The 16,070-nt window shown below is 45.1% G+C and overlaps 1 protein-coding gene across 1 annotated transcript in view; it reads left to right on the top strand.

The window, feature by feature from the left end:
* Positions 1-16,070, top strand: part of CELF6 (CUGBP Elav-like family member 6) — a 239,295-nt gene that overhangs the window by 163,612 nt on the left and 59,613 nt on the right. Inside the window, exons 3-5 of the mRNA XM_061595758.1 lie at positions 4,957-5,004; positions 9,989-9,996; positions 11,167-11,189. Coding sequence (XP_061451742.1) covers positions 4,957-5,004; positions 9,989-9,996; positions 11,167-11,189 — 79 coding nt within the window. The remainder of the gene's footprint in view (positions 1-4,956; positions 5,005-9,988; positions 9,997-11,166; positions 11,190-16,070) is intronic.

Here is a 16,070-nt window from a genome sequence, read left to right as displayed (position 1 = left end):
TCAATGTTCACATTTTTGCCATTTCCCCATATACTATGCATTTTGTTATGCTATTTTCACTAATACACACATTTGTATGCACGCTTTACCCCAGTGTATGCATATTTGTACACATTACTTGGCTGGAGAACTGCACTGCAAAATTCAGAGAAGTGCAGATTTCAAAGGATGGCTATTGCATGTGATGTTTTCAAAAGTGCAAATTAGGTAATTTCCCCTTTAAATGCAAACTGCCTTGTGTGTCCCTCCCCCTTGCAATGAGCAGTTGACTATTCCCAATATCTGTAAGGGAAGTGAGTTTTGTCAAGATGCAGCTTCTACTTGCCAGAATAAGCTGAAACTGGCTGTTCCAAAGAGTGACAAACTTTGGGGAAAAGAAAAAAGAATAGACTAACTGGCTGAAGAGCTGAACTGTGGATTTTTGGGGAACTGAACTGATGTTGCTGTGAACCCAGAAGGGGCAGTGTGTCTGCTTCAGCACCCCTATCACACCTGCTCAAACTGTAAACAGAGTGTTTAAAAGATCTCATATATTTTCCGGCCATCTTTCCTCTAGACCAGGGGTTGGGAGCCTGCAGCCCTCCTGATGTTGTTGCACTACAGCTCCCACCATCCCTGACCTTTGACCGTGCTGGCTGAGGCTGATGGGAGTTGGAGTCCCACTGCGTGCAGAGGGGCACCATTTCTCCTTTCCTCTGTTAAGTAACTAAAGTCTCTGCTGCTTGGAAAAGAAAAACTGCAAAACAGGATCTTTCTGTACCTTTGGAGCTGTGTGAAACAGCCCTTTGAAAAATAAAATATAATGTGATGGTGGACTTTTAAGACTTTGGGATGTAAGAAGACACTGTTTTCCATTCCACCTTGTATTCTTCGCTAGTAGCACTGTTTCCGTTCTGCTGCAGTTCATTGTCTGCCCAAAACTGCATTATTCATTTTGCTGTCTGCTGTGGTGAAATTATGTAACTTATATAATTTACGTAATTAATTATTATTGTTATATTATTCCACCTCATTCATTTCAGTGCAAAGGAAACACAATGCAAATGGGGCAGGGATTATGCATCATTTATGGACTGAAAGGAGGGATGGGCAAGAATTTTCATTCAGTTCGCATTTCAAGATGAATCTATCAAATTTGCACCTTCCAAAACAAGATGAGAACCGAAACACAGACATCCTTCGAAATTCACACTCATTCAAATTTTGCAATGCAGTTCTCCAACCTACATTTACAAAAATGCCTATGTTAGGAGAAACTGTGCATAAAAATGAATTTTTGAGTGAAATAACATACAAAAATGTATTACTGTGCATTATATGACAAGAAATGGGCTTGTAAAAATGGCACATTTGTCAAAATTGCCTACAAAAAAGCTAGAGCATTCTCAGGAGGATTTAAAAATAAATAAATTGCAAATTGCTGCAGAAATGTGGAAGACTGAATTTAAGATTGGAAAAAATGAGAAGCTGAGAGAACCTAAATTAACTGATCTTTCCATCCCTGACTGAAAGCAACCAGAAGAGTGAACACCAGTCATATTTTCTGGATGGAGTTCTATTCCAGATTTGGGACGAAGAAGCAAACATCGGCAAGCCCCGTCCCCTTTCCCATTTGATCGACAATCTCTGACATCCCTACTAAGACCAAGACAGTATCTTTCTGTGGAGAGGTAACAGCAGCCATGCACAGATCAAGATTCTTGCATCTAACGTGTGTGTGAGCCAGAATCAAATCAGCTGTATCCAACCACTGTCATACGTGGGACATAGTGACATGGAATAAGCGAGCAAGCAGAAGAACTGTTTTTGCTGCAGGGACCTCTTAAGGCAGGAAAACAAGCCAGCATTTTACTGCCAGAATTTCCTGCTTTCTAGATGCTGTGGCCAGCTTATCACAAATTTACCTGTGCACGCTCACTCGGAAATCCAAAGGCAAACGTAGGCTGTATGCATGAATGAATTCCTAGTCCTCTGGGGGTGTGGGGCTAAACATCTGTAGCTTCAGGATTGGTGTTCCAGATTTCTTAAAGCTTCAGGCAGAATTTCTCCCAACTTGCCGTGCAGAGAGCACAACAAGTGGGAATGTATATGATTGCAGCAGTGTGTGTGTGTGTGTGTGTGTGTGGTGTGTGTGTGTGTGTGTGTGTGTGTGTGTGTGTGTGTGTGTGTGTTGTGAGAGAGAGAGAGAGAGAGAAGAGAAGAGAGAGAGAGAGAGAGAGAGAGAGAGAGAGAGAGAGAGAGAGAGAGAGAGAGAGAGAGAGAGAGAGAGAGAGAGAGAGACGGAGAGAGAGAGAGAGAGAGAGAGAGAGAGAGAGCGAGAGAGAGAGAGATGAGAGAGAGAGAGATGAATGATTTGAGACATCAGTATCCTTTCATCAGTCATCCTGATGAGGCGAAGTGAGCTTTAATTGACTTTAATAGCCATCAAATGACATCAACAACTTCTACTAATCGCAAATCAATTAGCAAGATTGATTGCAGGAGAAGAGTGGTCAGGTGGCTCTAGAAGGCAAGGAAGGAACGGCACAGCCAGCCAAAGAGCTGTTTGGAAAGCTCCAGGAGCAATGGAGAAGTCTTTGAGAACAATGTTGTTGTTGTTACACTGTGGTGCCGTGGGGACTTTGCCGTCGCTCCATGTTGCTCCTCGTTTGCTGTTCCAAGATGTAACTGCTGCATTCATCTTTTTTAGTTCACTGCAACCCTCTCTCCTTAGGCAGTGGCTTAGAAAGGACAAGTGGGAGCCTGCAACAAAATGTTGCAGTGTGGCCTGATTCTGTTCAGCATTCCAGCTAGCCGGTCATGCCCTGTTCCCAGAATACTCTACTCCACCTCCCTCCCAGCAGCCACCCTTAATACAGTAAAAAATCTGTAAGTGGTGTTACTTGGCCTCAGGATGGGAATCCAGCCTCTTTAGAGTAGGATTGGGAACCCTGTGGCCCTTCAGATTTTGTTCAACTCTCACCAGCCCCAGCCAGCATGACCATGATCAGGATGATGGAGTTTTCCATGTTACTTTGTAGTTCCAGTCTTCTTCTGTTGCTGGTGGTACTACTGTGACGATAATGATGATATCTATGTACAAGTGCTTTACAAAGGATAGGTCCCTACCCCAAAGGAGCTTACAATCGAAAATAGCCACAGTGAAACAGAGGAAATGGGGGCTGGTGGGAAGGATAAGCAGGTGAAGAAGAGGTGATTATTTTCATGACATATGTTTCTGGAAAAAGAGTTTTGGGGAGGGAGAGAGGGAAGGATGATGCTTACATGGAGCTATTCTGGGATGCTGTTCAAGGCATAAGGAGCAGCATGGACAAGGGAGAATCTAGACCAAGGTTTGGGAACCTTTTTCAACTCAAAAGACCACATTTCCTTTGGACAACCTTCTGGGGACCATACAAATGGTGGGTGGAGCCAGAACCAAAAGTGGGTGGAGCAATGAATGCCAACGTTACTTTTAACAGGCTAGTTAGTAGGCTAGTTTCTACAAACACACACACACACACACTATCCTGCATCCAGACAAGTAAGTGGTCAGAGTTCAAGGGCACACTCAACCAAGCAAAAACACTGTGGGTGCATAGCAGAGCCAGTGAGGGGTGTGGCCTGGGGAGAGAGGGTGTGGCTGGGAGAATCCCAAGGGCCAAGATAGAAAGGTCTGGAGGGCCACATTTGAGGTTCTCCACCCTTGAGATTCTCCACCCTTGATCTAGACAGAAAGGCCACAAGTGACCATGTCACAAACATTTTTTCTGAGACCACAAGGCAAGCCATAGTAGCTCATTGATTCTTGAGCCGTATATGTATATGTCTTGATATAAGTATATATTATTTTAAATGTTCTAAATTTCTGCACTTTCATAAAAATACACCAAGGCGGTATACACCGTACAAAGTTACAGTAAGAACATTAAAAGTATCAATAAATCCTGGCTGGTCAAAAGAAGAATCCACATTGCAAAGACCTGCCTGAATAACACTGTTTTTAGGAGACGTCTAAAAGAAGGCAGGAATGATTCCTGCAGAAGCTGTATCTGTAGGGAGTTCCGCAGGCAGGCCTGCCACATGAAAGGCTTAGTTCCTAGTGGAGACCAGCCGAACCTTGGGGTATGAGAACTGCAAGAAATGCCCCATCAGAGGATCACAGTGACTTAGGGGGAACATAAGGGATCAGCGGGTCCTTAAGGTACTTTGGGACCAAGTTGTTTAAGGCTTTTGTGAATTCACACTAGTACCTGACATGGTCCAGTAGCAAATTGGCAACCAGTTCAGCTCTCTCAGTAAAGGAATAGGCACTTGCCTGCTCCTGTGAGCAGTCACTGGCCACTGCATTCTGCACTAGTTGCAGTTTCTGGACCAGATTACTTTGAACAGGGCATGAGAGTGGGAATGGGACCCTCCCTGCCTCCAAGGAGAGATGACTAGGAGACCCCAAATTTGCTTTGTCAGCCTTGGTGGGCATATTATATCCTAAAATATTATATCCTAAAACAGGCTATGGCCTAATTCCAAAAGCCTTCTGCAAGTGATCAGATGTCTGGCAAGAGCATTCTGTCCTTCCCCTGTAATCTTGTTGGGCAGAGAGGAAGAGAGAGAATGGATGAGAAAGGGGTGGCTCACCCACTTTTGTCTGCTGTGTCTCCAGACCCCACCCACAGTCAGCAGACGCCTCCCTCCCCAACACACACACAACAGATCCCTCTGAAAGATACAGCCCTTGACAGAAAAAAAAGTTGTCCACTTCCTGACCTGAAAAAATCCATAAACATTCGGGGCGGACAGTGACATTCAACAGCTACCGATTGCACCTGTTCAACCACCATGTACCTGCCCTTTATTCTGAGCATCCTCTGATTGCTTTTGTTGAATCGTTCCGCTTCAACTGTGCCTTTGCTAAGCTGGTTTGGGAAGTGCTGGATGACTATACTCTAACCAGGGTGCCTGTGTTTTGTTTGACAGATGAATCGCCCAATCCAAGTGAAGCCAGCAGACAGCGAGGGTCGAGAGGTAGGTGGCTCTTTATTTTAAACCCATTCATTTGTGCTCATCTAGCTGACCCTGAGGATCTGTTTAGTGTCTTGCTTGGGAACAGAGTTGTACCACCATCCCATATGAATCTGCCATTGCTTGGATCGTCATCCAAGGACCTGTTGCATGTCCCACCACTAATGAGGTTTGGCTGGTGGTAACATGGGACAGAGCCTTTTCTGTGGTAGCACCCCAGATTCAGAATTGATTCCCTACCTAGGGAAGTTAGAGTGGCTGTATTCCTGGTTACTTTTAGGCAGGCAGCAAAAATATTTTTATTCTGCTTAGTCATTGATTTAATTTTGTTAATTTTGGTTTTAAGGTTTTCCTTTAATTTTGTTGCTACTTGAAATTGTATCCTCTCTCTGTTTTCTGTTTGGATAACCACTACGGGAGTTCTTATTACAGCTGAAAGGCAACATATATTGATTAAATACTATACATATCGCAAAGATCCTTTTCATACTTGGGCTGATGCCACTAACCTTAGGAGGCAATCCAACTCGTATTTATGCCAGGCTGAGGGGAGTTGGGTAGGGCGGACCTCTGGCTGAGCCAGCAGGGTCTGGCTTAGCCAGGCTCTTCCAGGCTTTGCCAGCCGAAAGCCCCTCACCCCAGCTCAGTCACAGCGGAGCCGGGACCTGCTGGCTCAGCCAGAGATCCACCGGCGAAGCCCAGCCTGACAGCAGGGGTGCTGGCAGAAGCTGATGTAAGGCCCGAAAAAGGATGTTCCAGGGGCGTGTCAGAAGAGCAGCCAAGGGAAACTTACACAATATCCAAGTCCCATTGGAGCACTCCTGCGAGTCCTGATCCAGGCCAAAGTTACACCAAGAAAAAGGTTGGCTAAGAAAATAATTACAGTGGAAGTCTATGGGGAGCTCTTACTCCCCAGTAGGGGTATTCGTGAGCACCGGGCTTTTACTTTCTGGTCTGGGTGCGAAGCTTCAGCTGAGCCCACATTCCACCAGCCCAGAGGCTCCCAAACAGCAATTGGATGCCACAAACCTTCCCACCAACTCCTCCTCCACTCCTCCAGCTTCCCATGAGTTGGATTGCTCTGTTGGTTTCCTTTGAGAGTTGTCTTAGTGCTCAGCCTGAACCCTTTACCTTAGTCATCCTGGCTAGCAACATGCTCCCAACCTGCAACTACTTTTACTGTGGTTTGCACCCCTCCTCAAAGTGGCTTTTACTATGGTTAACCCCTTCCCCAAAGCAGCTTTTCAAGAAAGAATTCAGAGAGGTTTGCTAACGTAAGCGGTTTGCTGTCATTGGCTGAATGTTTCCAAGGCTGGCTTGGGAACTGAAGAGATACCGTATCCTTTGCACTGTTATTATAGTAGTACTTCAGCCATGTGGGCTGCATCCAGCGTAGCCTATGAAAAAGCAGGAAGAGGCAGCAGAACACTGTCATTGGACAGTGCAAGATGGGTGAGCACATTTGAGCCATATCTGGATTTGTTCCATGTCTGGGTGCAAGATAGGCATATATTTTTGGTTGCCACTAGGGATGAAAAGATCTGTCAGTTTCACTTCTCTCACTTTCACATTTTCCAATCTTAAATTCAGTTCTCTGCATCTGTAGTTTGCTATTTTTAAAAAGTCCTCATGAAAATAATTCAGCATTTTAGTGCAAATTTCTCCTGATAAACACATTTTTGTATGCCGTTTTGACTATACACATTTTTGCAAGCAATTTCCCCTAAGGTAATGCATTTTGTATGTTATTTTCACAAATATAGTCATTTTTATGCCCATTTCCCCCTAATATTTATATTTTTGTAAACATGGTTTGGTTGCAGAATTGCATTGCAAAATTTGGGTAAGTGTGAAGTTTGAAGGATGGTTGTGCTTCGATTCTCATATTGTTTCGGAAAGTGTGAATTTGATAGATTCATCTTTAAATGTGAACTTAATGGAGTTTCCCATCCCTAGTTGCCACAAATATTTATTTAACACACAGACACATAGACACACACACACAGAGGTTCATGAGACTGTCTTGCTATGACTGAAAACACTGATAGCCCTGCACACTTTTATAAACAGTGGTGCATATAACTCTATACATAAAAAAGAAAGAAATCAAAATGCTGTGCTCTAAAAATATGGATGTCACCTGTATAAATTATGCATATTTGCATGCATTTTCTTACTGTGCATAATGCACACAATAATATTCCTGTTAGTTATGGGGAGAGGCAAGAAACAATGCAAGGTACTGAAATTCTATCCTCTTCACTGACCATGAGAAAATATTCAGCTGCTCATTTGACTTTTCAACCATTTCCCACAGGCTAGCTAGTAGGGCTGTGTACCAAAGTCAGCCAAAGCCCGAACCAAATCAGGCTGATTTATGCAGAACCCATGAATCAATTCAAGGCTGGATCTGGGTTGGGAAGAGATGGGGGCATGCACAGACCTACTAGCAACCCTTCCTTTAAAGCCGGAGAGGCTAACAGCTAGCGTAAACAATAAGAAAGGATGCTGGGACAATCCTGACAATGAATTCTGTATCTAACACCACATTTTGCACTTTTTCCATTCACATTTGTAACTCTAGGCTAATGATAGCTTTGCTTACATGTATCCTAATGAAGCCCTACTCTGGTCAGGTTATCTATCTATCTATCTATCTGTCTGTCTGTCTGTCTGTCTGTCTGTCTGGTCTAATCTATTTTCAGCAGGTAGTCCTTTCGACTGCTCATGAATATAAAATACAGTATTAAAATACAACATCATAAAACAACAAATTGCAACTTTAGAAAAAAATCCTGCAGAGAGCAATATTTATAGTTTAGAGTAAAGATACATAGCATATAAACAGTAGTTTAAAATACCAAAATCACAGGTTCTTGAAAGGCCTGGGATTTTTTTTTAACGTGTTCAAGTGGTGATGCCAAAATGATGATAAAGAAGGCACCAGGCAAGCCTCTCTAGGAAGGGCATATCTGAGGGGGATAATAGAGCTGGGGCACCAGCACTGAGAATGGTCTCTCTGTGGTAGCCATCTGTTTCACTTCATTTGCCAGGGGCGCCCTAGCCAGGGCCTCTGAACAGTGGTAGCTGGTGCCCATTGGGACTGGTGGGGCAGAAACCAGAGAGACCAACGGTAGGTAGAGCTAGAGCCAATGACAGGCAGAGCCAACTTATTCTAGACTGGACTGGTTGCAAGTCAGGCAGATGGAGGCCAGCTGAGGCCAGACTGAAGTTGGTGGGGCAGCAGCACCCCAGTCACCCTAATGGACCACCTTCAACTGCCTCTAAAGAGGATATCAAGGCTCACTTGGGGGAGATGGTATCTGATCTGTCTGTATTTTACTTGTGGTGGTGAAATTGGGATGGGGACGCTTCTCAGCTGTTTTTTGGGGATGGAGACAGCTGGTTGGTGGCTACTCTTTCCCCCCTCCTCACCAAAAAATCCCTTCCTAGAGTAATGCTATGTTGTGATGTTCTGTCACTCTGGTGGAAAAATAGCAGCTGCCAACTAGCGGCCACCAGGAGGAGCTCCAGGGGTAGCTGTGAGTTCTAATCACCGTAAAATTCCCCCAGCCTTCCAATTAGCTGGGGAGGGGATTTCAGGGCCTCTTTCATTCCCCCTCCCACCCAGCCAAACTTTCTCAGTTTGAGAAATTTCAGGCCTGCATTAGGTGAAATTTAATTTTAATTTTCTTTAATCTGATGGCTTTTAAAGGAGTGAGAGTCCCATCTGAATCTGGAAGTCTTAAGCATATCTCCTCCTCCTCCTCCTCCTCTGTCTGATCTCATTACGAGCTGGGCTGGGGCCAACACTTGGATTTTAAAGGCCACTGCTTTGAAGCTGCCTTGAGGGTGGCTCTTCACTTCTGCCTGCAGTTAGACCCTGTTCCTGTCCTCAAAATGTCAGAGCACCGTGGATTATTGCATTTGAGGTGCAGCACAAGTTGAGATAAAACACCCCAGAAATCAATGAGGAGTTGGCCTCAGCCCGATTCTCCATTGATTGATGAAGTTGTTCCACCCCTCACATCAAGCACAGTGACTCTGGAACAAATAAATAAATAAAAAGCCGCTTGGGACTTAGGTGCTCTGTGAAACTTCTGCTGATAGCCCCAGGTGGAGGATGCTCAAAGAGGAAGCATGCATGTATTTGTGGAGGCACCCAAGGGACTCTATTGCACCTTCTCAGTTTGATGGCTGCATCTGTAGTGGGGCACTTTGCCAACGGAAGGACTCAGAAGCAGGAAGAGATGGGCAACAGAATCATTTTTTAAAAAGCTGTTAAAAAGCGAAAGGATTGAAGATAGCCCACATCTTGTTCATACGCAGAAGTCCACAAGATACATCATTCTCATTCCCATTTTACAGATTTGAGGAACGAGTGGAGGTTTTTGTTTGTTTAATGTTTCCAACCCACCCTTCATCATAAGATCTCAGGGCAGGGCACAGCACAAATTACAGTCCCCCAAAATGTATACGCCCAAAAACAATCAAACCAAAAAGTGCAGTCAAAAAAATACAGTACAAACCTTAACATAAAAAAAGCAACCAAAAAACAGAAAACTGTAAACATTAGGGTCCTACAAATGCCTGGGCAAACAAATGGATCTTTACCTGGTGCTGAAAGGAACAAAGTATTGGTGTCATGCGCTGTTGCAGGGGGAAGGCATTCCACCACTGATGAGGCCTTTTCTGCATCACCATGTAATGTACATCTCCGCATGGTGAAATGTCAAGAAGGGCTTCTCTCTACCAATCTTTGGGCTGATATAGAGAGAGGTGCTCCTTCAGGTGAAAGCCAAGCACTCTGGCCATGTCCTTACCAAACTGCTCTCATTCCCAGGATACTTAGTTAGATTGTTTATTTCAGACAGGGATGGGGAACCTGTGGCCTTCCAGATGTTCTTGCATTCCAGCTGCCCGGAGTTCCAGCCATCGTAGCCAATGGTGAAAGATGACAGGAGTTATATTCTAACAGTATATGGAGGGCCATAGGTTCCCCGTCTCTGATTCAGAACATTTATATCCTGCTTCATAGCTCTGAGAGGCTCTCAAAATAGCTCACAAGCCATTGGCACAATGCAACCACATTTGAGCATCGGTTCAGAGACAGACATAACATGGTGTCCATAAGGTCCCAGGACTATTCCACTAATATTTTCTGCCCGCATCCTTGGTCTTTCCTGGTGTGGCCTTTGGCCTTCACCTACTACACACAAGAGGAGGTCCTGCATATTTCATGCAATAAATTCAGTTAAGGAGTTCTGCATGAAATCAGACCTTTTGAAAATGGTGACGTGAGCATGGAATATAAAAGCACATTTTAGATATTAGGAGAAACAGCAAGACAGCCAGATAAATAGTGAGATCCTGTAGAACTATACAGCTAACAGCAAAGTTGAGTTCACAGACTAACAGTCTTTAGGCCATATCCTACAATTACAATAAAAGGAAATGATAATGCTGCATTTGGATTGTATGCCATGTCCCACATCAAGTTTTAGTCACATTTGCTTCCTAGACAGCAGAGCCCACTGACAACCTGAGGCAAAGGAATGGGGCTGAGCAGCTGAAAGCCACTCGATCCATGACGGAGGCAAATTAGGAACCTAGGAAGCTGCCTTATATTGAGTCAGACCGTTAGTCCATCTTGCTCAGCATTGTCTACTCTACACTGACCTGCAGCGGCTCTCCAGGGTTTCAGACAGGGATCTCTCCCTGGACTGCCTTCAAGTTGATCCCGACTTATGGCTACCCTATGAATAGGGTTTTCATGGTAAGCGGTCTTCAGAGGGGGTTTACCATTGCCTCCCTCTGAGGCTAGTCCTCCCCGGCTGGCCAGGGCCTGCTCAGCTTGCCACAGCTGCACAAGCCAGCCCCTTCCTTGTCCGCAACTGCCGGCTGGGGGGCAACTGGGCTCCTTGGGACTCTGCAGCTTGCCCACGGCTGCACAGGTGGCAGGGCACGTAACCCCTGAGCCACTCACTGTGGGGGTGATCTTTAGCTGGCCCTTGACACCCAGGAGACACAAGCGGAGATTTGAACTCACAGACTCTGGACTCCCAGCCAGGCTCTCCTCCCCACTGTGCTATACCAGCTGCTGAGAATTGAACTTGGGACTTTCTGCATGCAAAGCAGATGCTCTGCCACTGAGCTATGGCCCAGTGTGTCCAGGCAGCCCCCCAAAAGTTGTCCCTTGTTGGCAGTTGCCAAGTAATAGGTTTCACTGATGATACTTGTGAGGCAAGAGGTGGGCCAACCAAACAGTTGGAACTCTGTCAGCCAATGATTAGGGATGCTCAAGGCATTTTATTTCTGTGAATTCCGATGTGAACTGGCCTCATCTGCACCTGCTTGACTAAGGTGTGGGTCGGAACTTAATTATCCATTGGATCTCGCCCTTCTCTGCATTGTATTATACTCCTCTCAGCAGGGGAAAAAAACTTTACCAAAATATGTTTTTAAAATGCCTATTTTAGAATAAAATACATTTTGAAATACGTTCATTGAGATAAAATATATGCATAGTTAAATATGAATGTTCATTTGTTCATTCCTTCATTGGTTTATTTATATATTGCTTTTTGACCAAGGCCCCCAAAGCAGTGATGAGAATAATACGAAACAAAATATGATAACGTGACTGTCAATACAAATTCAGAAGTACAATACAATAAAGCAATAGAAACATACAGTAAAAAAACAGGCACACCATAAATCACACATTCATGATTTGCATTTGTGCTCTCACCACAAACACAGTGTCCTTCTACAAACAAGAGCCCACACAATAGGCTTTCGCCCTGGAAGCAGCTACAACTGTGGCCACGTTCTTCCAGTTGCTCTCCAGGGCTATGCTGGCTGGCTCATTATTCTGTCTCCTCAGCAGGCTGCAGTTCACCAGGTACAGCAACAGGTGCAGTAAAGAAGGCCTGGGGAGGCTAAACATGGTATTCATCTCCCAGCAGGGATGGGCAAACAATCTGATTCAGTTCTCATTCTAGTGGTATAGTGGTTAAGATGTTGGAATATGACCTGGGAAACCAGGGTTAGAATCCCCACATAGCCATGAAGCTCACTGGGTGACCTCGGGCCAGTCACTGCCTCTCAGCCTCATGAAAATCCTATTCATAGGGTTGCCATAAGTCGGAATCGACTTGAAGGCAGTACATTGACTTTTTTTAATCAAATTTGCACTTTCTGGAACAATTTGAGAACCAAATACAGCCATTCTTCAAAATCCATACTTATTCAATTTTTGCAGTGCAGTTTGCCAACCAACCAATGTTTACCAAAATGTATACTTTAGGGGAAAGTGTGCATAATAATGAATATATGAGTGAAAATAACATACAAAAATGTATGTTATACATACAGCTGTAGCCAAGTTCTTGCAGTTGCTGTCCAGGGCAGGGCTGGCTAGCTCATTCTTCTGTTCATGTGGTTTTTTTTAAAAAATTACAGATTAATGTGGAAAAGGAACAGAAGGAACCTATGCATGAACCAGTGGCAGGTGTCATAATGGGGCAGTTGCAGAACTGCCCTCCTAACATGGGCATCACTACAGCTTACCTGGAAAGATCTGGGCCAGGGTGGCATCATGTTCAGGGCTGCACAGATGCTCCAGTGGGAGTACCAGATTGTCTCCACTGGTCCGGGCAGCTCCAATCTCATTGCTGCACTGCCTTGGGTAGAGCTTGGATGGGAGACCACATAGAAGCCCCCTGTACAATTGTAATGAAAAGTGGAATAGGAAGCAGGGGAGAACCCAGGTGGTGGCTCACACCGTACCCAGCTGGGTTGCATAGCCTCATTAATGGTCACACCGTACACTTAAAGTATATGCAACACACATTTAAAGCACATGGCTTCCCCCAAATAATCCTGGGAATGGCCATTTGTTAAGGGTGCTGGGAATTATACTCAGTGAGGGGTCTTCTGTCATTTAACTGGTAAAGTTCAGTTCCCACGATTCTTTGGAGGGGGCATCTGCTTTAAATGTGGGTTGAATGTGCTTTAAAGGTATAGTGTGGCTGTAGCTCATCATTAGAACCAGATGAAGCTAATCTGATGCTGAGTCGGTGCCTGGGGATATAATGGGCTGGATTAATCAGTCAGCCAATGCTGAATTGGGTCAAGATGGAGGCACTGTTGGTATGTGGGTCTCATGTCTGGAAATTGGGTTTATGGCCTATTGTAGGTGGAATTACACCCCCCAAAGGAAACAGCACATAGCTTCGGGGCACTTTTATATCCAGTGTTGAAGCTTAAGGCCTAGGTGGCAACAGTGGCAAAGAGTGCCTTTCTCCAGGTATGGTGGGGCTGCCAGCGATGGCCATTCCTGGGCTTGGATAGCCTTCCCTCAGTAATCCATGCTGTAGTAACCTCTAGTAACTGTGTAGGGAACAGCTGTCAGCATCCTTAGCAAACTATAGTTCCTAGGATTCTTTTGGGGAAGCTATGACTGCGAAAGTGGTATCATAGTGGTTTAAATATACGATGTGGATGTGGCCAAGGCACATAGTACCCAAAGCCAAGTGATTTTGGCATCTGAGGCAGAAAATCCCACAAGCACCTCTCTCTCTCCTGGAACTAAAAATACAATAGTAACAAATTGAATAAGTTACATTTTGTTGCTCTTTCATAGCACCCAAAATCTTTTGTCTGAGGCAGCTGCCTTACTCTGGCCACAGATAGGGCCAGCCCTGCCACCATTCCAGATATACACTCTATTGGAACTGAAATGCTTCTGTTGCTGTTTCCCCCCCCCCCAGCATCTCTCCACCCCAGAGCTTTTTATGGAGTAGAGCAGGAGTTACCAACCTTCTTAGGCATGTGGGCATATTTGGATTATTGAGCAAGTGCTGTGGGCATCACCCTCTAGTCACTTCTTGCCCCCTCCCTTCCTGAATCAGCCCTTCCCACAGAAAGAGAAAGTGCACATGTGTGCATACAAAACACATGCACAAACCGCTTTGCTTTTCCAAGCAATCTTGAAAAGCACATAGAGCTGAAAGAGGAAACGGAAAGAATGTAACTTTTCCAACTTCCTTCTTCAATTCTATGTACTTCAATGGAGAAAAAGGTAAACACCCCCACTACCTCATGGCCAAGGGGGCAGTGAGTGGGGAGGAGGCAAGTTCAGAGGCCTCACGGGAAGACCTCAAGGGTATTGTTATGTCCAAAGGCACCATGTTGACTACCCCTGCAAATGCAGCGTTAGGAGCAATGAACCAAGAGAAAGTTGGAGCAGATTGCGCTCTGGGAACTGGAGCCTTTGCAGTCATTTCCATTAGCCATAAAAGTGAATCATAGTAGGCGTGTGCTCAGTTGCTTGAAAAATGCTGTTCTAGTTATCTGTTGTTGCTGTTTTAAAAAATTAAGAATTCTTTATTGAAGGGTTATCGGTATGTACACCAGTTTACCATAATCTGGCCTTGATAGTTTGGATCTAACGCCCAGGTTCTGCTAGCTATATGGCCCACTGCTCTTTTTGCATCTCAAGAAATTGCAGGGATTGTAGCCAATGGATGACTAGCACCCTCTAGGGGAAATACTGGACCATCTTATTTAAGCAATAGTGCACCTTAGAACAAGGACTGGCATCATGCTTCGCATTAAAAGCTACATTGTAGAGCTTTTACCATAATACAGTCAAACTGAGCTCTGCAATCATGAGGGCTGGACATGCGCATTTAATTAAATTTAGAGACGGACCAGCTTCCCTAATCAGTTTTCTTGGGGAAGAATTGGAAAAAAAAGAAATTTCACAAACCAGCCTTAGGACTTGTAAAAATGTCTGCCCCATCTTTCCTGTGTCTGCTAACCCCCTCCCCGCAATAGTTCCCCAGGGCAGAGCACACGCCTTCCATGTAGAAGGTCCCAGGTTCAGTCCTCGGCATCTCCAGTTAAATTGACATCAGATAGCAGCAGAAGACCCCTCTCTGAGACCCTGGATGGACCATTGGTCTGTTTCAGTATAAGGCACATTATGTTCTTCTGAGGCCTCAAGCCTTCCTGGGGTAGATGAAAGGGAGATCTCAAGACACTGAACCTTATAAGCTTGTTGGTTTTTAATATTTTGCCTAGATCATCAGCATAACTGGCCTTCCTAGGTTAGCATCATTGCCTTCCCTGGGTTCCAGAAATACACTCCTTCAATCCCTATGAGAGACTGTAAGTTTCAAAAGATGCTGTGTAAGATAACTGAAGTTTTGCAATCAGAGCAAAGCTTGCAAAGCAAGCAAATTTGAATGCAAAACTGCATGACTATTCTAGTCTTTGTTTGGGGGGGGGTTGACTGTAGAATCTGCTGCTTTTTAGCACAGATTTCTAGGCACCCCTTTACTTGGACATAAAATGAAAGCAGTGGCTACTTCCAAATCATCCTGTGTGTTCAAAACTGTGGTCAGTAGGAACAGCATCTGGCTCACTGAGGAAACGAAGAGAAAACCCATCTGGCTCTTCAAGTTTTAGACATAGGAATCTGCTGTACACTGAGTCAGACCAATGGTCCATTGAGCTCAGTACATGGACTGGCAGCAGTTCTCAAGGCTCTCCAATGGGGCCAGTCCCAGTCCAACCTGGATTAAAGCTGGGACTTTCCACATGCAAACCAGATGCTCTACCACTAGTAGCAGCCAGTGGGGCAGAATGGAATAGGGCAGCATTGCTTAACCTAGCTTCCAAGAGGGGCAAGGTGGCCAGGAGGTTAATGCTCTGCAGGCGCAGTGGCAGGTGTGCTGGATTGGCTCCGCTGCTGCACTCGCACCATCCGACTCCCCGCTGCCTCATCTCTCTCCCTCTCAGTTACCGGCAGTGACCTCTGCGTTGGGAAGCCAGGTAAGTAGCACTGTCCCGCTCCGCTGGCCACTCCGGTCTACCACTGAGCCATTGCTCTTCCCCTTACTCCTGAGTTGCCTTTGACTGTATTTCTGTCTCCTTCCTCACAATGGATGATGGACATTCCGGGTCCTGTGTTTCCCACCCTGTTGGTTAACGAAGCCCCTTTTACTTTTTGTATATTGCTTTCCCCTGCACCACTGCATTTCCCACCTTCAGGATTCTTA

The sequence above is a fragment of the Rhineura floridana genome, chromosome 14 (genome assembly GCF_030035675.1).
Source record: "Rhineura floridana isolate rRhiFlo1 chromosome 14, rRhiFlo1.hap2, whole genome shotgun sequence".
Classification (NCBI taxonomy): domain Eukaryota; kingdom Metazoa; phylum Chordata; class Lepidosauria; order Squamata; family Rhineuridae; genus Rhineura; species Rhineura floridana.
This window is presented reverse-complemented; position numbering and strand designations above follow the sequence as displayed.